General features: G+C 39.4%; 1 protein-coding gene across 21 annotated transcripts in view; it reads left to right on the top strand.

The window, feature by feature from the left end:
• LOC147028760 (uncharacterized) overlaps positions 1-25,099 on the top strand; it is a 377,598-nt gene that overhangs the window by 35,065 nt on the left and 317,434 nt on the right. For 19 of the 21 annotated variants that reach the window (XM_085879466.1, XM_085879463.1, XM_085879462.1 and 16 more), the window contains exons 2-3: positions 18,536-19,212; positions 24,281-24,816. In XM_085879466.1, the coding sequence (XP_085735592.1) occupies positions 18,658-19,212; positions 24,281-24,816 (1,091 nt within the window). In that variant the 5' untranslated portion in view covers positions 18,536-18,657. The remainder of the gene's footprint in view (positions 1-18,535; positions 19,213-24,280; positions 24,817-25,099) is intronic. The other 2 variants (XM_085879479.1, XM_085879478.1) reach the window with 1 other exon arrangement.

The following is a 25,099-nucleotide window of genomic DNA, read 5'->3' as shown; positions in this document are numbered from 1 at the left end:
TGGGGATTACATGAAGCACACGACTGAAAAATATAAATATATTGTTGTGAAACAAGATGAGATATTAAATGATATTTTCCACTGAATAAATGGATGCGAAAGAAAGAAAGAGCAAGAAGATTTAAGGAACATCATGAGTTGGTTTCAAAAGTTGTAAAACAACAGGAAGACATAAAGAAGAAATGCAGACAGAAACTAACGGGTGAAGAAGCATTTGAAAGAATACAAGAGAAATTTTTTTAACCACTTTTAAAATCTTCCAAAGAAAACATTGCGGATGTTTCCACAGTTCCCACAAAATAATATACAGTCATGCGCCGCTTAACAACGTTCCGGGCAACGACGGATCGCATATACGACGGATCTGTCAGCTCTGAAAAAAAAAAAAGAAAAAAAAATGTAGCTGAAAAATTCCTATCGCCAAGTGATGTAACCGACATAGCGCTGCCATTCGTATAAAAATAGCACGTACAATTATGTACGCTGTACAGTACATAATACTTCATAATTATAATAAACGACAGTGTGGCCCTGTTATAATGCGATCGTTGATGTCCATAAAATGTCATCGCGAAAAAAGCAGGGTCGTGCTAAATCGGGATTCAAGGAAATCGGCTTTCAAACTGAACCTATGTTTGCACGTTTACCTTCTAGCAAGTAAATTACCTTTGAATTGAAGAATTCCGTGAATAAATCGTTGTTACAGTCGAAATGAAAACACAAATTTCTTTTTGGTTGAGCTTTTCATGTTGTTAAAACAATCGCACTGTTCTGAAAATATATATCACAATTGACAGGAGCTCGTTTCCTCATTTATAAATTATAACATCGATGCATTGATTACGTGTTCATAAAATCCAAACGCTATTTATTCATCTTTCTATAATCGATGCGAGAGGAGATTGTAAGCTGCTGCTAACAACACTGATGGCCGTCATGAACAGCACAAAGGTAAAACTAACGTGTCTTCAGTCTCTCTTGGATGCGTGTTACAATTGCCGACAGTATTCAGTACAGTAACATGCTGTACAGGTTTGTATCCGAGGAGCAATAGGCTATACCATATAGCCTAGGTGTGGAGTTTTGTGTAAGTACGATGTTCGAAAACGAAAACGAAAAAAAAATGATGTTCGCACAACGACGACGTTGCTTAACGATGCGTTTCTCAGAACGTAACCCCGTCGTTAAGTGGCGCATGACTGTACTCCTAAACAACTTCAAATGATAAAAGATTTCAGTCAAACGACAGAGGAAGAATTAGAGCATATTGGAGAATTAGAAAATGATGATGAGGGATTATTTCAACAACTGCAAGAGAAAAATCAACCCCCTGATTATATTCTGAATGCTCTTCAAAACAATGAATATTCAGCGGAATCAAAAGCCAAAGCAGTACATTCCAACAGAACAACCAGCAATATTTCATCTTGTTCAAGAAAAGGTGTTGATATTTAATGATGAATTAAGGTTCTTGAGTTCTGCTCAACCCCCTGCTAAATTAACCCCCAGATTAATGTTTCTTCTCACAAAAGATGGAAGACAAGCTTCAACTGTGAGGGGTGAATCAAAGTATTTTGATAAACCATTGGATATGAAAAATAATGATGATAGAGTATATATTGATCTGCTGAACTCTGTTAATGATCGGGTTAATGTTTCTGGTAAACCTAGCAAGAATGTGAAGGAGAAACACATTATTCAGGCTTTAAGTATCCTTGGTTCAGGTGTGAGTTTTCTTTGAAATGACCCATCACAATTAGTTAATAGACTGTTATTGTTGTTAGGCAGTAAGAAGGCTGGAAATAACAATTGTTTTAATGAAGCATCAGCCATTTTAGATCAGTTGATGAACATGAAAATAATTCATAAATATCAATATAAAGACATTTTATCTCATTAAATAAGATGAGAAGCACAATCCTGAGTTTTAATTTCACAACAAGCGACCACACATCTTCCTTCCCATACCCACTACAACTTGACCCAACAAAAGAATATGAGGCATCTTTATTGTCCATGGAAACTTATAATACCTCATTTATTATAACTGAGAAAAATGACAAGTTTAGTTATAATCCGGGAAGTGGATACAAAATGATAACAGTCTCACCCGGAGCATATGAGATTTCTCAAATATCTTCCGAAATTGTTTGTCTTATGAAAGAATAGGGTGATGAACCAAAAAATATTGTTATAGATATTCAAAAACATACTTCAAAATCAACGATTAAACTTAAAAATAACTACAAGGTTGATTTCACAATTGATTATTATTAATTTTGAGAGTTATTGGGTTTCTCCTCAAAAAGATTGAAACTAATGGGACGTTTTACAGTGATAATGTCATTCAAATATCCTCAGGAATAAACTCGGTATTAATTCACTGTGATTTGATTGATGGTGCTTAGAATGATGGAATAAAAACAAATACAATATTTTCATTCAGCGCATACTCAACCCCAAATGGTTATGAATTCAATATGGAACCCAAAAATTTGGTTTATCTCCCTGTGTCAGGAAAAACCATACACAGAGTAAATTTTAGGATAACCGACCAAGATAATCGTATGATTTATTTTCATGGAGAAGTTGTATCCATCATAATTCACCAACGTGAAGTTTTCCAAGAAATAAATACAATGATTGTGAGGAAACATGAGGTGGGAAAATATAAAATAATTACAGGGGATGGGATGTTCCTTTCCCCATACTACAAGGGTGAAGGTATGTATCTTGGTTGAGAATACTATAAACCTAAGATACAAAGGGGTGTCGGACATCAATTTAGAGGAGATGGGATAATTGATACTCTCATGGGTATCGGTTCAACTATTCTTAAACATAAAGACCTAATTGGTTCAACTGCTTCTGCTGTGGGAAATGTAGCAGGTGCTGTAAAGAGCATAAAAGATGCCCAAAAGGAATCTCATAAATTACAAGCAATAAAAGAAATTAAGAAAGGCAAAACAGTTGTCTCCCCAAGAACGACATAAAATAATTCAAACACTTGGGTCAGGGTTTCAAAAGTTTGAACATCTTTTTTCCTAAATAAATGCAAGTATGGAATAAATTGAGAGTATCTATGATTTGGATGACACCATTGTCATCTCAAACTCCACTAAAAAAGATTACTTCAAGGTAAATGCAATAACTGGAACGGACTGGAATTCAAATGGTACAAAAAGTTTTGAAATAAATAATCAACAAACTTATTTGAATCCATCCGAAAGTTTCTTGTTGTGTAAATTTACATTCACTAAGGCTGGGAATAACACAAACGCTACATTCGTAAATTATTTCTTCTGGAAAATGTTTGATAGTGTTCGTTTGTACATTGGAACACAAGAAGTTGAAGCGGTTGATTATGTCTCTGCTGTATCTGAAATGATGAAATTTATACTATATTCATTCAGTGATAGAATGGGAAAGGGGGCTGTCGAAGGTTTTATTCCTGATATGTCAACGGGAACAAACGCAGACCCTGGATATACTCAAAGGAAAGGAATGTATAATGATGATAGAAAAGCAGTTAATAATTTTACTGTGGCAGTTCCTCTTTAAGGTATATTTGGATTTTGTGATCATGATAAAGTTCTGTATGGTCTTAAAATTCGATTTCAACTACAAAGGAATGATAATGAAAATAGATTAATTTTTGGTGTTGTTAGTGCTTTTGGTGCCCAGAATAAATTTGTAATTGATGAAATGAGTTGTTATATTAGTGAATATACTCCTAATCTTAAAACAGAAGAGATGTTGAACAGAAGACTTAACTCAAAGAAACCACTCAGTGTATCATTACTGAAAAGAAGATGTCAACACGTTAAACTCAACCAAACCACTTACACGTGGAATTTCGGTGTTCTGGAAGGAAAGCCACGATATCTGTGGATCATTTTTTTTTTAAAACCAGATGGTGATACTGCGACTGATAAGAATAATGCATTGAGTGATGATGCTAGGGTGAAACAACTTCGTGTTTCTCGAGAAGGAACATTTTATCCACGAGATGGAATGGAAATTAATTGGGAAAAAATGATTTTGCTGAAGCATACAAGTCTTACCAAAAGGTGTGAAAGTAATTCAAATAAAGAACCTATTTTGTATATGACAGCATTTAAAAGTTTGTATAGAATCTATGCGTTTGACCTGAGTGCTCAAAAGGAAGCTATAAAGTCTAATCAAGTGGATACTTCCCTCCACATTGAAAGAGGAGAGAGTGAAGAAGTTGATACATATTGTTTGCTTTTGGAAGAAACAGAATTGCAGATTAATACAGATAATGGTGTCATGATTAGTCTCACATAATTTTTTGTTAAGTAGATGAGTGGCGTAGAGTACCAACTGGGGTATATGTTAATCAAATCAATCTTCATAAACTATCATGTTGTGTTCAAAATCAAAAGCCTTGTACGATTAACGTTAATCCAATTCAGAGAAAAGGAGCAATAAGAATTGATGTTTTGCTCACAAGAGAACAGGTTAAAATCTTGAACAATACTTGCTCACTTAAAATTAAAATGACAAAACCAATGGTGAAAAAATATTCAATAAGAGAGACTAGTGGAGGATTTCTCCCATTTCTAATTCCTTTATTTGCTGGTTTAAGTGCAGTTGGAGCATTGACGGGTGGTATTTCAACGGCGGTGAAAACTGCCAACGAAAGGAAGGCTCAACTCCGGGCTCAAAAAGAATTAGAAAGACATAACAAAGAGTTGGAGAAACAAATTAGTGGAAGTGGTGTAATTGTAGATTTTCCTGAAAAACTTGAAGGTTTGCCTGATAAAGCGAGATTCTTAGTTGGAGATATGCTTTCTTCTATCGCACAAGCAGGTGTAAAATTAACTAAAAGGGGAAATGGATTATATCTTTCTAATAAATAAATGAGCATTGATGAGTGGTTTAAAGAATTTGGAAAGAATACAACATCAAATTTACAACTTGTCAAATATTGTAAGAAATTAAAAATTCATAATGTGGTTATTTGTATGAGAGATGAATTAAAAAACGAGCCTAAACATACAAAGAATATTATTATGAACTTAGAAGATAATAATGGGGACGGTTCTCATTGGGTTTGTTTTTTTAATAGTCAAGACAAATATTATTTTGATAGTTTTGGTCTTCCACTACCTGTTGAAGTCATAAAATTCTTAGAGAATGGTGTTTATCAAACATTTCAAGTCCAAGAATTAAATTCCAAGTGTTGTGGTCAATGATGTCGATATGTGTTATTTCAACTCAACAAAAATAAATTTTTTATGACATTATTTTTAATCTTATATAAATGATTTGTGTTGGTAAAGATGGTTCTATCTTTGGTGTATCCCAAGAACTGGATATTGATTTATCAAATTATTACACAAAGGCACAGGCTGAATGACAGAAATATAGTATAACCAAAAATATTAATATGAAAAATGCTTATAAATTAAAAAATTATCCAAGCCCATCTGATGCGAATGACTTGGTGAGATTAAGTGATTTATCACAATATATATCCTTAAATAAAATGGCCGTGTATTCCAAAGATACAGAAGTGTTGATTTTATCTCCAGGTCATACAGAATTCACAGTTCAAATTAAAATAAATTTTTATAAAGAAGGTTGTATCGTTTGTATGAGAATAGAACAATGGGGGTATGATATGAATGATTTAGGGTATAATTGGTCATTTAAAATTGACCTCGAATACCTGGAACAATTAAATCAGTCTCGTAATTAAGAATATTATCCACTTGGTATTGAGAATGAGTTTTATGGAGCCATGATTGGTAAACAACAAATAAAATAATTTATTAAGAGTAAATATAATAATGGTTTTGCCCTCGTTTATATCATGTAAACAGAAAAAACTGGATTATATATAATAAGTAAGGAAATACAAAATGATTTAACTATGGGGAGGTGTTTCGTGTCATAATATTATTCTGTCATATATTTCTAATACATAAATGACAGCAAGATGGCTTCAAGAAAATTATCATTTTTGTGTCCAAGTATACCTTCAAGAAAAGGGTATTCGGTATTTTAATAAATATGTTCTACAACATAAGAATGAGGTATTTTCAATAAAAGATTGGCATTATGCTGATGTTAATAAACCAACAACTTTGGATTTAATTAAAATGTTAAATAATGAAAAAATTATAAAATTAAGAAAACATAAGACTCTTTTAGAAATTCAAAAGAAATTTTATTGGTTTCCTGTTTTAAAAAAAATATTTTGAATACAGGAATAACAAGAAATCCCGATGAATATATGTATGATATTCTATGGGGTGTAAGCGATTCAAGGATAGTAAGGGACGAGGAAGGAGTTGAAGAGAGAGAAGAGACGGAAAAGGAGGAGAGGTAGAAGAGATAGAAGGAGGAAAGAGAGGAGAGGGAGGAGAGGGAGGAAAGAGCGAGAATAAATATATATGAAAATATGGAAACCAGTGAGATTAAAAAAAGATTGGAGGTATTTCAGAAAATAATTAAATCTCAACGTACCGAGGAGCAAAACAAAGAATTGACAAGTCTATCAGCAATATTTTTGACAAGACGATTGACATCGTTTTCAAGGACAAGATATTGACTTTAAAGTTTTTCATTTTTTTCTTAAATAAATGGAGGAGAGAGTGAAGGCATTTCTAAGGGTTCTTTGTTTTAATAATTAAGAATCAAATGTGCATGTTGGAAACTAAAAAGGTTTTCGCATTCTGTAGGAATTTTTCTCATAAATAAATGCGTTATTGTCTCAAATGTAAAAATAAAACTAATACTAAAAATATTTCATATTTTAAAAGTAAAAATAACAGGGTTATACAAAAAGGTATATGTTCGGTGTGTGGTTCAAAAAAAAATCAATTTATCTCCAAACACAAACTCGGAGGAGATATACAAAAGTTTTTATCAGGAAGTAAATTTACAACTACTGGAATACCAGGGGAATTACATCTACCAGGGTATTCTTTCTGTGGTCCAGGCACAAACTTGGATAAAAGATTAGATGAGGCAGACAATCCTAAATCATGGAGTAAGCCCATCAATAGGGGTGATGAAGTGTGCATGAGACGATATTGATTATGGGAATACCACAACCTTGGAAGAAAAGCATGAAGCCGATCGAGAAATGTTGTATAATTTGTCTCTGATACAAAATCCAACCTTGAGAGAAAAAGTTGATAGGTTCATCGTGAAGAAGATGATCAGTGCTAAATTGAAACTTTGACTTGGAAATTCAAAAAACTTATAGGCTCTAATGATGTCATTAAGATTGAAGAGCAATTAGCTGATGAATTACATAAACCAATATTCACAAAGTTTCAGAGAAGGAAGGTTTATTCCAAGGAAATTGATTATATCTGGTCCGCTGAATTGATTGAACTCAATAATGATAAGGGGTTCAAGTATGCTTTAAACGTTATCGATTTGAGGAGTAGATATGCATGGGTTGTCCCTTTAACAAACAAAACAGGTAATACTCTTATGTTAGCCTTTCAACAGATATTTAATAAAAGTAAGAGAAAACCTAAAAATTTGTGGACTGATGAGGGTAGAGAGTTTTATAACAAGACATTTATGAATTATCTAAAAAAATAACTATTACATTATACAGTACCTTTAATGAAGTAAAAGCCATTGTTATTGAACGTTTTAATCGTACCTTGAAAGAGAGAGACTATATAAAAAAATTCACACAACTCGGTTCACAACAATGATCATGTTTTATTCAGGATATTGTGGATAAGTATAATGACACGTTTCACACGTCAACGAATATGAAACCATCAGAAACATTTACAAAATTAAAATATGAAAAAGAGATTGTCAGAAAACTTAAGTTCAAAGTTGGTGACATCGTAAGAATATATAGGTGGAAATCTCATTTTGAAAAGGGTTATGCGAAGCGATGGACGAACGAACTTTTTAAAATTGTTGATGTAATAGATACGGTTCCTTGGACTTGTAAGATATATGATTTAGAAGGGGAAGAGATTTTGGGTTCATTTTATTCACAGGAATTACAAAAGACAAAACTAAGCAGATAATACCCATGGGAGCAATCGGTTGGCGCTTCACTCCCTCCTACTATACACCGTTGTGGACACTCGAGGGCCAAGTCCGAGGTGTATAACAGGTGGCATCTGCCGTATATAATGTGTCAAGGGGGGGACGTTCTTTGATCTGTGAACCCAAAACAGAATCCTCAACTGAATAGTCAAGGCTTAACTTTTGTTTGTTGGTGTGTGTGTGTGTGTGTGTGTGTGTGTGTGTGTGTGTGTGTGTGTGCGTGTGTGTGTGTGCGTGTGTGTGTGTGTGTGTGTGTGTGTGTGTGTGTGTGTGTGTGTGTGTGTGTGTGTGTCCCCTCCCCCCAACCCTCATTCAAAATCTCAACCCCAACCCTCACATTCAAAATCTCAACCCCCACCCCAACCCTCACATTCAAAATCTCAACCCCAACCCTCATTCAAAATCTCAACCTCAACCTTCACATTCAAAATTCCAACCCTCACATTCAAAATTTCAACCCCCACCCAACCCTCACATTCAAAATCTCAACCCCAACCCAACCCTCGCCCAATACAATGTCTTTTTTTTCAATACGTATTTCAACATACAGTATATATCTTTTTATGTTTTTTTTCTTTCTCTTCATCCAATTCTGTCTTTTAAGGCTTTCAGGTTTGATGAAGTAGAAAGGTAGAGAAAGAACCTTCTTGCACTTTCTTCCCAGAACTAACAATATATATTTTTACGTTTTTTTTTTGTCTTCTTACAATTCTGTCTTTTAAGGCTTTCAGGTTTGATGATGTAGAAATGGGGAGTAAGAACCTTCCTGCATCTTCTTCCCAGAACTTTCTTGATATTGCTCTCATCAAGCACCGTCCAAGAAAGAACTACATCGACAGGTTTAGATCCTCAAGGTGATAGAAACCACATTTCAAGTCTCCAAAATAAACCCAACTTTCCAAGTCTCCAAGGTATCACCACATTCCTGTTGAGTTTCCAAGATACATATCACATTGTGAGTTATCAAGCCAGAACCCACATTTCAAGTCTCCAAAAATATAACCATCTATCCAAGACTCCAAGATTGAACCACAATTTCCAGAAATATTGTGGGTTTCGGTGATAGTTCTCACATAGTATAACTTCGCTCTCACGCATTTCAAAACAACACACACGCCGTTTCCCTCACACATGCTGTTCCTTCCACACTCGGTGTTTCCCTCACACGCACCTTTTCACTCATACTCGCCATTTCACCCACGCATACCATATTACTCACACTCACACACACACACACACACACACACACCATATTTCTTTTACACATCGCCTTTCACCCACGCTATGCACGCGTTTCAGCACACATTTCGCCACACTCGTGAACACACATTTCGAAACAATCACACTGGGGATTCGCTTTACCACAAAGGGTCCCGGGGTCTTCACACCCCCAAGCTCCGTGTGTACCAGTCCACAGCACTCGCCCCCTCTAACTCGCAAAGCTCGACCGGACTCACCTGGTCGAGATCCGCTTCAAGGTGGAATATTCCCTCCCCTCGTTCCTGGAGGAGGCTATCCGGCTGCTTGCACCGGGTCACAAAACATTCCCCGAGCTCCCCTTCATTGTCCCTCGCTAACTCCATGTGTGTGCGTTCATCTTTAGTTTCATTCACTTCACCCTCTATCTCCCGTGTCTCTGTCATTTCTTTTAATTCCTGTGTCTCCCTTCGTGTCTCTGTTAATTCCATTTCCTTCGTCTTTACGTGTCTTATACACGTCTCAGTCACCCCATTTAATTTTTCCCTCTGTGTCACCGTCACTTTCTCTGTCACCTGCACGAGTCTCGTCTTACACGTCTCCCGGATTACTTTGTCCTCACGTGTCTCCATTGCGGGGCCGACAATTCACACTCCCCCCAGTTGGTCCGCGTTTCGCTGCACGCAATTGCCATTATGCCCGCCTGCAGGCATCGCCCTGCGCTCTGTATCTCACCCCTCAGTGTTTGCATAATTTCATCCATTTAATTTTCCATTTTGCCGTTCATCTTGCACGCATTTCCATTTATGTTGTTTTTCATTCCTTTCGCACTCATCGCTTGTATCATCAGTATCAACTTTTCCCCCATTCGGCAGAATTCAGCCGCCGCCGACGAAGCCGAATCGCCTTGGTCGGTCATGGCTTCGGTGAGGACCGGGGAAGGATTTTGACGGAGGAGGGGGGGGGGGTGTCAAAAGCCACGGGTGCCGCCACTGCGCCCATTTCGGACTCTGGGTTCATTTGTGGGGGGTGATCAATCTGCATATTGGGAATGTCCTGCACGGGGATCTCGTCCTGGGCCATGGATTCTACTATTTCTAAATCCATTCCGAATCCCTCCTGCCCCTGTTTGCCTTGAACTGCCATTCTGCGTATCGGAACAATTTAAAAGCTCGAAATTTGGGGGAACGGAGGGTCGCTCTACACACCCTTGGTCCGATTCCTGTTAATTTAGTTTGGAGGCGTGGATGGATTTTAGTCCCACTCCTTGACAACAGTGCTCCTGATTTCCGCCCGCCGGCGTCCGGACAGCCGCTTTTAGTCGGATCGCGGCCGTACACCCATCGGACGAGCAATCCAGTCACAGCCTTCCGGATCAAATGCCAGAATCCAGCTACGGGTGTGCTTTTAAGCACACCACAGCCTTGTCAATACTCTACCCGCACGCTACAGGGTCTGATCGCCAAACTGTCGATTTACCTAATTATTCGTGCGGGAAGGCTACCGAGAGGTTGTACCTCAACGGGAGCTGCTTGGAAACGAGCCACGTACGCAGCTCGCTCCATTCTGCGGATACCGAGCGGTGTATTTATCGCGCAGCCCCGTTGGACCCGATCACTTTATCGGCTATTAAAAAGCCAGCTATTATTCCGAACTTAATGATGGCAGTTCAATTAAGGAAAGGGACGCAACCACCAGGTACATTGAGACAGGCACATTTATTTCCACACACGGCGCAAGCAATGAAGAAACATACAAGCAGTATGCAAGGAATGAATGGGGGGATGGGACAGCACACTAGCCGAAAGACCTGCAGCTGTATCTATTTATTATCCACGTGCACTTATACGGGTTTACTTATAGACAGCGCCACAAACACTCGCACAAACACCCAGAAAGAAATAAAAAGGAAAAACATGACCATGTGGTGAGCTCCCTGAGCTCGTGTCCTCCACGATCTGGCTTCACACACGATCCAAGGTGGCTCCGTCACGACCACCGACCCAGCCAGAGTGCCTTCGGTCCGGAGCGCCACCTCGCTCACGATCTCTCGATCCGCCTCAGCTCAGAAAAGCCCTCTTGCGCTCTCGTTCCGCCTCAGCTTACAAAGCTCCCTCTCCTTGTCGCGATTCTCCTCAGCACAAGCTCCCCCGTGCTTGCGTTCCGCCTGTTTATCACCAAGCCCCGCCCCCTTTTCACCTCACGCCCCTCCTTCCAGCACGCGCAGGACACTTCTCGAAGGAAGCGTTTTTCCGCCAAATCGGGGACGCTCCCTCGTCGCTGTATTTGTCTTTTTCCACTCGCAGGGTGGAATCTCTCGTGTTGGCCGCAGAGATGCCATTTGTACGGGGGGTGGGGGGGGGGGGAAGCGTCGTCTGCCTGCTTTCCCTCGACGAACCAGGCTTCTGGTAACCATTGCTGAGGTGGAAACACGGTGGTGTGGTTTTTGAAGGTTGTGGTTGTGGCTGACACTTTGTGGTGGTAGGAATGGTGGTGTGGCTGAGGTGGCATGGTTGTTGTGGTTGGTGGTTGAGGTGATCGTGGTTGTGGTTGATGGTTGAGGTGATCGTGGTTGTTGTGGTTGGTGGCGCTTTGTGGTGGTAGTAATGGCTGTTGGTCCAAAATAAAGATAGTAAAAGAAAAACGGCTAACTCAAAGATCACAGGCCGGTTCCACGAATAATTCTATTTAAACATCGGTGGGGAAATCTATCTGAACACAGACTTATCGACATTACTGATCTAAGGACCTATATGGTGCTCTGTGAATATGCACAACCATAACAATATATTTGTATGTATATGTATATATATATATATATATATATATATATATATATATATATATATATATATATATATATATATATATATATATATATATATATATGTTTATATATACATATATGCGTGTATGTGTGTGTGTGTGTGTGTGTATATATATATATATATATATATATATATATATATATATATATATATATATATATATATATATATATATACACACACACACACACATCATTGAAGAAATTACAATTTTCCCAGAGGTTTGGATTAATTTGAAGCAACATTTACTTCTTTGGCATGATTTATATTGTTTCAATCATGCCACTGATTATATTGACTCATTAATATAAATTTTATGATTCAGTTGTTTCTCTTTAGTCCCTCAGCCAATGAAGATGGATGGAGGTTATGTTTTTCACCCGTTTGCCTGCGTGCAGGATATCTCAAAAAGTAAGATAGATTTGGTGAAGCTAGTTAAGCAAGTTGTGTGTGTGACAAGGATGAATTGACAAGCTTTTGAAATCAAGAGAGCAGTTCAGAGTCGGAATTGATTCTCAAATTTTTAGAATCACTTGAGTCAAAGTACGTCCTTCCAGAATCCTTACTCACTGAAATCCTTTAATCTACTTCCTGTCGAGGCTGGAGTGCCCCCAAGGCAGTATTCTCGGCCCCAACCGATTCGTAATCTTCACCAATGATCTCTCTGACTCAAGAAAATCCTCTTTACCTATTTGCTGATAACTCCACCCTTTGCCGTGCCATTGTTCATCCTTCAGATCGGCAGGCAGCAACCTCTTCCCTCTATTCAGCTCTTGATAGAATCACAAGCTGCTCAAACACTTGGAATATGTCTTTCAATCCTGGCGAATCTCACACTTTCACCCTCTTTATTTATTTATTTTATTTTTTTTGTATACCTTGGTCGAGGCTCGTATGAGAGCGAACACACAACTCACAGCAAGGAGGCATGAGACGAGGGGCGGGAGTGGAAGGGACAAAACAGTGGGGAACAGACACATTAGGTGAACTGTGGAAGGGAGAGGGATGGGGATGGGACGGGGAACATGGCGAAGAGAAGATGGACATTACAGGGACTTTCAGGAAGGAAAGCAGGAGAATTGAAGGAAGTGGGCTTGGGTGGATTATCGGGGGTAGAAAAGATCGAGGATTTGGATGGGGGAAGATAAGAGGTGGTGGTGAACAGCTGTTTTGAAAGCCTGGAGGGAAGAATGGGAAAGAATAGAGTGAGGAAGTTTATTCCAAAGGCGGGAAAAAAGAGGAATGAAAGAGTTAAGATGAGCAGTGATTCGTGATTTTGGTAGTTTTACCAGAAGGGGGTTGTTGGCGGAACTTGAGCACCCTGTGTAAATGTGGTGGGGACAAATCGCAGAGAGAGCAGGGGGGGCAAGGCTGGAGAGGAGTCGGTAGAAGACAGAAAGACCACCGACCAACCTGCGGTGATTGAGTGAGAGGCCCAAAGACTTAGCTTCATTGCGGGAGATGCCGATGACCTTAAATGCCCTGGTTTCGACAGCGTGAAGCCGAGAAAGGTGGGAGGCAGGAGCACCAGCCCACAGGGGAGAGCAGTACTCCATCAGGCTACGGAAAAAAAGCTTTGTAAGTGGTCAGGAGCTTAAGAGGGCCGAGGAAGGACTTTGCACGACGGAGAATTCCCAGTCGGCGACTGGCTTTTGAGGCGAGGTTGGAAATGTGACTTTCCCAGGAAAGGTCATGGCAGATAGTGAGACCCAGAAGCTTGAAAGAAAAGACTTCTTCCAGAGGATTGTTGAGAAAGTGAATGGGGGGGTTTTGTAAACGGTCCTTTCGAAGAGACATAGTGAGAGTGTGAGATTTGTCTGCATTGAAAGACATGTTCCACGTGTTGGACCAGTTTGTGATTTTATCCAGATCTGCAGTGAGCGAAGAAGCTGCTGCTTGCCGGTCTGAGGGATGACAGATGGTACGGCAGAGGGTGGAGTCTTCGGCAAAGAGAAATAGAGGATTTTCCAGAGAGTCCGAGAGATCATTGATGAAAACCAGAAAAAGAACAGGGCCCAGAACGCTACCTTGAGGAACTCCAGCCTGCACAGGAAGAGGGGATGAAAGAACTCCATTTAGGGCCACACGTTGACTGCGACAGGAGAGGAAGTCTGCGAGCCATGAGTGGAGATGGCCTTGAATACCATGGAAAGAGAGTTTGGTGAGTAGGGCAGGGTGCCAGACTGTGTCAAAACTACGTGATATGTCCAGGGATACGGCTCGGATTTCCTGTCTGGCATTGAGGACCTCCATCCATTGATGGGAGAGCAGAAGCAGCATATCCAGGGTAGAGTGACCTGGTCTGAAACCAAATTGATGATTGGAAATCAAGCCATTGGAGAAGAGGAAGGATTTCATGTCTGAAGCGATGATGGATTCCATCACCTTGCTGATGATTGGGAGGAGGCTGATTGGTCTGTAGTTACAGGGATCTGTTTTTGCACCTTTTTATGCAGGGCAGTGATGTTAGCAGATTTCCAAGCAGATGGCAGATGACCTTGGGCAAATGAGAGGGTGAATAGAACAGAGAGAGGGTGAGCAAGAGCAGAAGAGCAGGCTTTGAGGACACGTGGGCTGATGCCGTCTGGACCGGTTGCAGAATCTGACAGAGGTTTGAAAGCAAGCTCTCCACCTTGTCAGGAGAAAAGGATACAGAGTCCAGGGACAGTTGGGTGCGACTGGGTAAAGTGGGTAGAGATAGTGATGGGTTTAGGACACAGGATTTAGCTGCAAATTCCGAGTTTAGACATTCAGCTTTATCACGTGTGGAATCAGCAGTGCGGCCATTTGAGGTCAGGGAGGGGATGGAGGGGGAACATACACCAGAAACAGATTTGATTAAACGCCACCAGGATTTTGAGGAGGGAGAGAGGTTTGAGAGTTCAGACTTGAGATGAGAAAGATGTTTTCTGGCTCTCCTGAGGGTAGATACACACTTGTTCCGAGCTTTGTGGAAAGAACTGAGATTGCCCTCAGTTGGGTTTGCTTTCCATGAGGCAAAGGCAAGTTGTTTCAGGACAACTGCCTCGCCACAAGCTTCAGTAAACCAAGGACGGGAGGAAGGGTAAGACAACTGAACACGAGAGGGGATAAATCTGTGCATGAGGGAGAGCAAGTTTCTTTGAAAGAATTCCCAGGATGAGTTGATGTTTGAGAAAGTAGTGATAGGAGACCAGTCTGTAAGTTTGATGGCTGCTCGGAGACCCTGCCAGTCGGCTTGAGTGAAATGCCAGACTCGACGGCGGTGAGGTGGTTCTCTGATAACAGCCAGAGAGATGTCCACTTTAACAAGGACGTGGTCAGAAGAACCAATTGGAGCGAAGGAAGAGCAGCAGATATTGTCAGGGAAATTTGTCAAAATCAGATCCAGAAGAGATGGAGTACCATTGGTTGAGATCCGGGTCGAGAAGTTGACCGATTGAGTCAGTCCCAATGAGTCGCAGAAAGCTTTTGCTGAGGTGCCATGGCAGGTGAGAGAGGTACCCACACCTAGCCAACTGGCGTGATGACAATTGAAGTCACCACATAAGAGGAAGAGAGGACCACATGGAAAAAAGGACTCTTTCTCCAAAAGGACCACATGGAAAACCCTCCTGTCTACTCTCTTAACAATCCCCTTGAAGTTCAGTTACTCAAATTCTTGGGCCTCATGATCAGTGATGATTTTTCTTTGGCAAACCCCATTTCAAAGTTGACCTGCAAAACCAGCTGCCGACTAGGCATCCTCCCTAATACAAAGTTCTTCCTTGGCACACCTGAACTCTTATCTATCGACAATGCCTTCGTCTGCAGCTTGATGGAATACTGCTTTCTCCTCTTGGCTGGTGTCCCTTCCTCACACGTTTTTTTTTGTGTCAGGTTTGATGGAGCATTCTTTTCTTAAAAGATATACTCAAGTTTTCATTGTTTTGATAAGCAGAAGTTTAAGGATACTGTTAATTTTATTTTATTTTTTACTTTTTGTGGGATAATGTTTCAACAGGTTCAGGGTATTCCCATGGGTGGGAATTGCATCACCCTACTAGCAGATATTTTTTATTTTCTGTGAATTTTCGTTTATGCAGAAACTGATGAAGGAGAAGAAATTTGTATTAGCTTAACTATTATCTCATACATGTCATTATATAGGTGACACTTGTGTCGTTAACGATAATTTTTTGAAAGGCAGCTTCACAAGATTTATCCTGATAGCCTGATTGCAAATGGGAGTGGTAATGATTTCCAGGTATCAATGTACCAATCAAAATGGGTTACAATGTCTTTTCATTTCAGTTACTTCAATTTTCAAGAATTTGTTCAGTAAAGGATGATTTTGTAGAATGTGCTGAGAAGGTTTTTTTTTTTTTTCATCATGTTAAACAATCAAACAAACAAGGATATTTGGCTGATTGTTCAATCAGGTCTTGTGAGAGTGTCTTCACACTCCATAGTCACCTTTTATTTAAGTTTGGTTGGTTTTCATGTAAACAAGTTCCTATTGCATTGCATTTGATATAATAATACTTTCCAAGCTCAAAGGGTGCCTGAGATATTGCCCAGATGAGAAAGAAAATAAATAAAGAATTAATAATTAATCAATTAATTGATTTGTCAAAACAAAAAATACTGTTTTTGCCAAAGCCATCTTCACTTTTGTCCCCAAATTTCAGCTTCCCAGCTCAATGGGTGGCTGAGATATCGCTTGGCCAAACAAACAAGAAAACAAACAAACGGAGTGAAAACTGAGAATTCTCTTCCTTTGGCGCCCCGCAATGACATCACTCATTACTTGGATATGGCATTGGGAAGGAGCCATGTACAATTTCCTTGAATGTGTGGCAAATAGAAAGTTATTTTCCACATCGACGCCAACAACTGCAAAGCACTTTTGCCATTGTTTAACCAGGCACTGTATCTCGGTGTTGTAAAACTCCTTGTCGCAACTTCAGAACCAGTCATTAACCTTTTTCATCATGGCATTGTCATCCTCAAAATGTATCCCATGTAGTCCATCTTTAAGCAGGCGAAAGAGATGGTAATCTGAAGGTGCACGATCCAGATTATAAGTAGTATGGGGGGGGGACGCTCCATACCAAGGCCGTGATTACCTCCCGTGTATGCAGGCTGGTGTGAGACTGGGCATTGTCGTGAATGAGAAGCACCTCGTTCATGTCTTTGTTAGGACGAGCTCTTCTTACGTGGTGTTTCAGTTTCATCAGTGTCACAACGCACCTCCGAGTTAATCGTGGCATCCTTTTGCATAACATCCACAAGCAGGATCCCCTCTCTATCCCAAAACACAAATGTCATGACTTTACTTGCAAATGGCTGCGTTCTGAACTTCTTATTGGCTGGTAATGTCTTGTGGTGCCACTCAGACTGTTGGTTGGTTTTGGGGTCATAATGGTGAACCCCATCTCTTCGCCTGTGATTATGTGCGATATAAATGCCTCACCTTCAGCTTCCTAACGTTCGAAGTTTCATGCATATAAACTTCCAATATTCTTTTTGCTCTTCCGTCAACAATCTTGGGAGTATCTGAATTCCTGTATGATGCTTCTCACTGCTGGTTTTGCAATACCCACTGCCTCATACAACCAACGTGCTGTAATGCAGCGATCCTGTTGAATGAGCTCATCAATCCGACTGTTGTTTTCCGGTGTCACTGCAGTTGCAAGCCGACCGCTTTGAGGCTTGTCGGCGATATCAGTTCCCCTGCTCTTGAAACACTTTGCTCAACATCTAACGGTGCTCACATCAATGGTAGAGTCGTTGTACACATTTTTTAAATGCCTATTCATATCCACTGAAGGAACCTCCTCCACATTAAGAAATTCAATAACTGTTCTCTGCTTCATACGTACATCTAACGAGGCAGCAATTTTGAGAGTGTGGTGTGATGTCCCGTGATTATTACAGTGCCCTCCTCCATTCCTTCCATTGGGACCATACTCTGTGCAGTATTGGTGCTGCCTAAGCAGTCTCCTTGGCTTTGGGCACAATCCTGGACGGGTCGCCACTCCGACACAGTATACCAGCAAGCTGGTACTCATTTTGCCGACCTCGGAAGGATGACAGGCAGAGTCAACCCCACCTGGTATTACTTCAACAGCCGAGTGGGATTTGAACTCGGGATCCTGGGATCCCAAGCCCAACACCCTAACCATTAAGCCAACACTAGGCATATCTTACAGTGGCAGTGAACTTAAAATGGGCTGAGAATATAAACCTTTCATTGTGATCTCATCAGCTTCCTTATGACCATTTGGTTACAAATTGAAAAAAGAGGCATTACTTTCATACCGACCATCGTACATATCTGCATGTAACTAATTTGCACGACTGATCGCTCTGGTGTGGACTTCATTTTCCACAGTATTTCTCATGTAATAGCATCTTGTATTGTGGTGTGTAATACTTTACAAACCTTAATGCTCCTCTCATTTTTTTGTTTTTTCTTCTTATTCTTGCAGATGTGGTAGCAATACTTATGAACATTTTTCAAGTATGCTCATTGCAAGAAGTGACCTGGTGAGACGCCACAAAACAGGCTGCCTTCAAAAGGTCTTGATCTATTTTCAGACCCAGTTTGTGAATGGAGAATAAGTTGATGATGCAGATGTTATGGGAAGACTATGATGGATCACCTTCCAGCTCCCCAGTTTTACCATTAGAAGAGTTTCCAGGAATGGGGACCTCAAGTTGCAATAGTGAGCAGAACAATACCGAGCACGAATCAGTGATTCCACAAGATCTTCCCAAGCTAAAAAGACACCATCATGCATGCTGCAGGTGTGGATTGCCAACAGGTGGTCACCCTATTACCTTGACTTCTGGCAAGGTGGCTGTCACTCTGGTAAACCACAGGTTTTGGGCCATGTTCCACATCAATGGCACAGAAATGTTGGTTGCAAGATCTGGGCGGCGTATGTTCCCCTATTGCCAATTTGACATAGACGGCCTTGACCCTAATTTGGACTACATTATGGCACTGGATATGGTACCGATGGATTCGCACCACAATCAGAGGTTTGATGCTTGTTTTCCAGTAGTCCATAGCATGTCAGAATGTCCCGATCAATTGTATCTGCATCCAGAATCTCCATCACTCGGTCTCCACTGGATGAAGAGAAACATTTCCTTTTGCAAGGTACAGTGCAAGGCTTTATTTGTATACCACCTGCTGCATGTTGCATAAAACTTCTTTGAATTCTGTTTGAGCAATATCTATTTTTTATATTATCCACAAATTGTGAATGTTGTCAAAGATACTGTGTACAACCACCTACAACAGATTAGATGCATGCCTTTTTTGTTAACATTTGCCATGGCATTGTATTTTAAGCACGAAAACTTTCCAAATTAAATGGATGTGCACTATTTCATTAAAGGGCCTTTATTAATTTTCCATTATTTCTGTGAAATAATTCAACATCATTGATAACTTGTTAAATATTCTCAGAAAATTATAAATCCAACTGGGCATTTGTTGAACTTTATATCTCTGATGTGATTGCATGGATCATTTGAAGAAGAAAAAAACCACTTAAGTGGGAAGCTAAAGCACAAACTATGGTGAAGAAACACTTGATGCAAGCAAGCTTCTGATCTTATGCTTGGTTGGGCGGTGTGAACCACCACCACCACCACCTTATTTTTTGTAAACACTCTAAATTATCTTCTCTCACCTACTTGTAAAATTGCTACACTCACCCTCACACTTTCTGCAGAAAAGTCAAGAATCCAAGCTGCTTAGGAGAACAACGCCCGGAACACATACCTCTGCCAGGCTGAATAGTTTGTGTTTTGTATCCCACTGATAGGCCAGATCTGGATCCGGACCTCAACCAAAATCAAATTGACTTGTTCTCATCACCTACCCAAATCATCTACCTCGTTTTGTCACAACTCGTCCACAATATTTTGAAATATCATGCTATATATCATTATTGGCTCAATCTCTCAATGATGAAGAATCACTTGTGAAATTATATATCGAATCGATTTGTCCTTGTCACATGCCCAACCTGTCCACCAAGTTTCATCTGAATCCGTCCATAAATTTTTAATGTGTCCTTCTCACAGACAGACAAACAGGGGTGAATACATAACCTCTGTCCACCTTCGTTTTGAAGGTAATTAATACATTTAATTATAGCATTGCTTAAGGCTAAACATTAAAAATAAAAAAAGGAAAATTCCCCCAAAATGCAAATCGCTATTATTCCAGAAACAAAAGACATTACCAGAAAATTTACAACAGCAACTTTCTTTCCCAATTCTTTGTTTTAATAAGTTTTTTTTTTTTTTTGGATACATAGTACAGACTCGTGGAAGAGCTAGAACACAGAACAGATCAGGACGCAACATAACAAAAGGAACAGCATAAGGGGGAAATGGACAGACGGTACCATTCACCTTCCACTTCTTAACGATTGTCTTGACTGTGCTCCAAGGGATATTCACGTCTTTTGAAATATTTTTGTGAATCTACCATTTGGAGAGGTTCTCGGCTAAAAGGATTGGAATCTCGAGGATAAACGGTGCCAAGCTGTTGATCTGTGCGATTGGGAAACTAGTCATTTGCTGATAGGTTAAGGTTCTTACTTTAGGTAAGGGAACTATGTTTTGAGGTTTACTATTTAAATGAAGATGAATGAATATAGGATGTTGTGACATTAACATAATTTACAGCAATCCTTTGATTTATATTGTATTTTGGGATTCATATTTACTTTATATTTAGCCGATACTGACACTCGCAGGTCTCATCCATATATTTTTGCTTTAACATGGTTTGCTCTGCAACCGCTTGTCCGATCTATGCAAAACTTTAAACATAGGAGGGACGCCCCATGGAGAATATTTTGTTGCTCTCTCTGATGTCATAAGTCACATGGTATGGAAGCCATATTGGATTAAAGGAAAAAAATTACACCTCATTTTCTCGGAAACTGCTCAACGTAAAAAAATGAAACATGGCATATGTCAACTCACCATGGGTATGTAGGCTGATAACGATGATGTCATCGGTGAAATGGTATTCCAACCATAATTGGTTGAGTTGAAATCCTTATCTGAAACCTCATATATCTGATCTATGACCTGATGTGAGTGAAGAATTAAATTTATGATGTCATAACCCAAGCCCAGAAACTATGTGACATAAAATAGCCTTTCGGTTCTTTTAAAAACCTTTTGTTTAGCAGTACTTGGAAAAAATATTATGACATTTTACATCATCACGACCAATCAGATTTGCCGCTCGCAGACCTTGCCCATGCCCTTTTTTCTCAAGAATGCATGGGGTAAGTTGTTCTATGAACTCTCTCATTACATTTTGTATTTCTTCTGTGCAATACCATAATCTGTGGAGACCAACTTCCTCCAAGGGATGTCACGAGTAAAACAGGTCAGCAAGTCCATTCCTATAAATACTACATCCCTATCACCCCATCTAAGATGTGATGGACCGTCTCTACCATGAAACCAAATTTCAAGCAGTTGTCTCAATCTTCAAGCCCACGATTTTCAAGTCATCAAGAGTCGGTCATTCATCCCAATGTTTATGCACGTTTGGGTGTATTCATTATTCTGCCACATCTTTGACAGACAGGCAAATTTTGTTCTTGTGCATGATGTTGGGCTCATAAGAATTTGCAGCTGTCTAAAGGTGGTCAAACGGTTGAAAACATGAGGAACCCTTGACTTGTGTCTTCTTTATTTTAACCATGAACTCTCAGCCCTATTGCAGAGCTGCTGACATGAATTTTTTTATGCCTATGCAGTCGAAGGCATTATGTTTAAAAATGGGAGATGCCCCTATTCTCGCATGCTTCCTCTCCTTATGTGGCTTACACTGCCGTGGAGATGAAACATATTTTTAAAAGTTAATATGTACATAGGTTGTCATAAAAATTCTGACCAGGCATGGACTTTCAATTTTAGCAGCATTTTTCCAATTGCTTCCTCCCTCAACGAAGGTGGATGGAGGTTGTTATCACCTCTGTCTATCTGTCTGTTTATTTGTCTGTCAGCAGGATATGTCAAAAAGTTGTGGACAGATCTGATGGACAGGTTGGGTCTGTGACAAGGAAGAATTGATTCGATTCTGGTGGAGATCCAGATCTGGATATGAGAATAAAATAAAATAAAATATTCGTGATTCTTTACCATTGAGAGATGGGGCCAAAAACACCATGTAGCATGATATTTCAAAAAGTTGTGGATGGGTTATGACAAAACTAGGGAGATGAGTTGGTTAGGTAACAAGAACAAGGAGATTAAATTTTGGTTCAGATGCAGCCTATTAGTGGTATACAAAACGTATACTGTTAAGCCTGGCGGGAGGTATGTGCTCTACCGAGTGCCATTCTAATTTACAAAATGTGATTGTTGGAGCATTTTTGCAGCTCTTGATAATTGCATATATTTCATATTGCCTGTAGAAAAAAAAAGATGAAGTTTCATTTTGTCCAGACTACTAGAATGGTTGACACTCTTTCTTCTCAGACACTGATTAAAAAAAAAAATTCAACTTTACTATTAAACTTTTTCTATTCCTTTTTGATTCTTTACTTTCCAATATCTCATGCATTCTTTTTCCCCCATTACCCCTATCTTCTTGAACTGCTGTGGTATTTCTGTTTTCTCATTTTCTTCCCAATTTATTTTTTGTTCTTCCTTCATTTCTTTCCTTTTTAGGTCATCTCTACCGAGATGACTTAATAAAGCCGGACCAAATATCCGTCCGTACGTTTGTCAACAATTTTTGTTTCTGATCTTGATGAAACTTAGTATGTGGGTAGAGGTCGATGAGTGTTGCATAACGATATAACTTTTGTCCAGGTCGAGGTCACGTAAGTTATAAAAATCGCCATTTTCAAAACCTATCGAGTCTGCCATTCTACAAGATATTCGGCAACTGTTTATTGATTATGATAGTAAAAAATATTATCTTGTATCTAACCGGACAGATTTTTGAATTTCCTTCCCGTTTGATCGTCACGTGATCTGGAAGATGGCCAAAAACGCCGATGCGATTCGCAAAGAAGGAAGGAAGGAGAAATGAAATATAAATATAAAACATTTTAATCTTTTATATTTATACATTTTCCGCCGAAGGTGTAAAAGTTTCAAAACCCGAAATGTAAACGTTGGCATTTATTTTCAAAATATAATTTCGTGCGCGCGCGCGCGCCAAAATGCCGAGTCATCTTTAACCAAACTGCGTAGTAGAACTGCGCAGTAGTCCGGTCATGGCGTCTGAGCAGTGGCCAGCGTGGTTCAGATTGACTCTGGTTTCTGGGGCAAAGGTGATTGTTAAGAAGTATGTCGGCGGTATAAATTCGAGTGACTGTATTGGTAATTTAATCACGCAAATCTTGACAACGAATATTCTGGGCGAACGATTGCATCAATTCAGTGCATCAGCATGGATGATTCGCAGGCGCCTCTCGATCGTGCCGATATCTAACATATTCACCGGCGGACATTGGGCTGTGGGGCGAGGTCACGGATCCCGGATGAGGGGATAAGTGATAAATTATGCTACATGCTTCGGGCTTTCTGATTTATATATCAATGAGTACATTCCATAATTAATGAATTAATAATTAATGAATCTGGCATACAAAATGTTTTTTCATACCTGACATGTTACTTTGTGCAGTGTCACGAAACTTCTGTGGAATTAATAATTAATGAATTTGCTCACTCTAACGATTTTTCAAACCTCAATATCTCTATAAATACTTGACCAATTTTCATTCTGAAAGTTGCATTATAGTCAGTGAATAATTATCTACAGGATTATCATAATCTCCGAGAGCTAAGCCTATTTTTTCGTTTTTTTTCTATAACCGGAAGTTAAATGTCCCCAGAGAGTGGACGGACCGGAAAACCACGTATTGCACTTACTGGTGATTCTGATGTGTTAATCTGGGTACTAAATGAACAATACATATTTATTAATTATATCATTAGTAGTATTATCCTAGTGTATCTCTGTGAACTATTTCAATCTAAATGGTTAGTTTGGACTGTTTCACGGTTACCTGAACTGAACATTGAGAACTTGTGGTATTATAGAGATGACCGTCACCCCCACACGGGGGTAATTTTATTTTTTTTCAATTTAATCCTCCTTCACACCCTGAAATGTACAATGTGGAGAAAGTAATTTTTCGACTTGTTTTGGTGATGTGTTTGTGTTGCAGGTGAAGCTTACGAACCATTATATTCTAAAGAATGAGTACTTGTTTCTCAGTGCAAAGCACAACTATGCTCCCAGATTGCACGTCATTCAGAGCGATGTTGTACCTTCCACAATTACCCACAAGGAGAACTATTTCATTTTTCCCCAGACAGAGTTTACTGCTGTTACATCTTACCAAAATACCCTCATGACAGAGCTCAAGCTTGGACACAATCTTGACATGAAGGGTCCAAAACAGTCAAATTACTTACAGGAGCTACAGAGGAAGAGCTCCATCAATTCAACAGGTTCTGGTACTGATGAGTCCTCAATCAAGAGCATTTTTGCGAACAGTAAAAATTATCTTTCTGGAAGCTTGTCCCAGGAAAACTTGCTAGCAGCATTGCTTCCTGGTAAAGGAGTTGATGAAATTGCTTTTTCTGATGAAAAAACGAAGGAAGATAATGATAATGAGAACAATTCACACATTGATGTGAAGGAAATGATGCAGCATGAAGTCGATGAAGATGGATCAAATTTTGACGATTTACATGAAAGGTATGGCTGTTATTTTTACATTGGAAGATTTGGTATATTGTCAGGGATATATGTGAGGAAGGGAGGTGAGTTGTTGGTGTTGGTGTTGTACAAGATTGGGCATGGTGTCGACACTAAATTTGCCCAAACACAAGTTCGTTTGTGTCTGCAGATATTTCGTGAACAAAAGTTCACATGAGGCCAAGCAAAGTTCAAAACAAATATATATATATATATATATATATATATATATATATATATATATATATATATATATATATATATATATATATATATATATATA

The sequence above is a fragment of the Eptatretus burgeri genome, chromosome 4 (assembly GCF_056783735.1).
Source record: "Eptatretus burgeri isolate ZD-2024b chromosome 4, Ebu_testis_v1, whole genome shotgun sequence".
In the NCBI taxonomy this organism is placed as follows: Eukaryota; Metazoa; Chordata; class Myxini; order Myxiniformes; family Myxinidae; genus Eptatretus; species Eptatretus burgeri.
The sequence above is the reverse complement of the archived record's forward strand: the minus strand, read 5'-3'. Positions and strand labels throughout refer to the sequence as shown.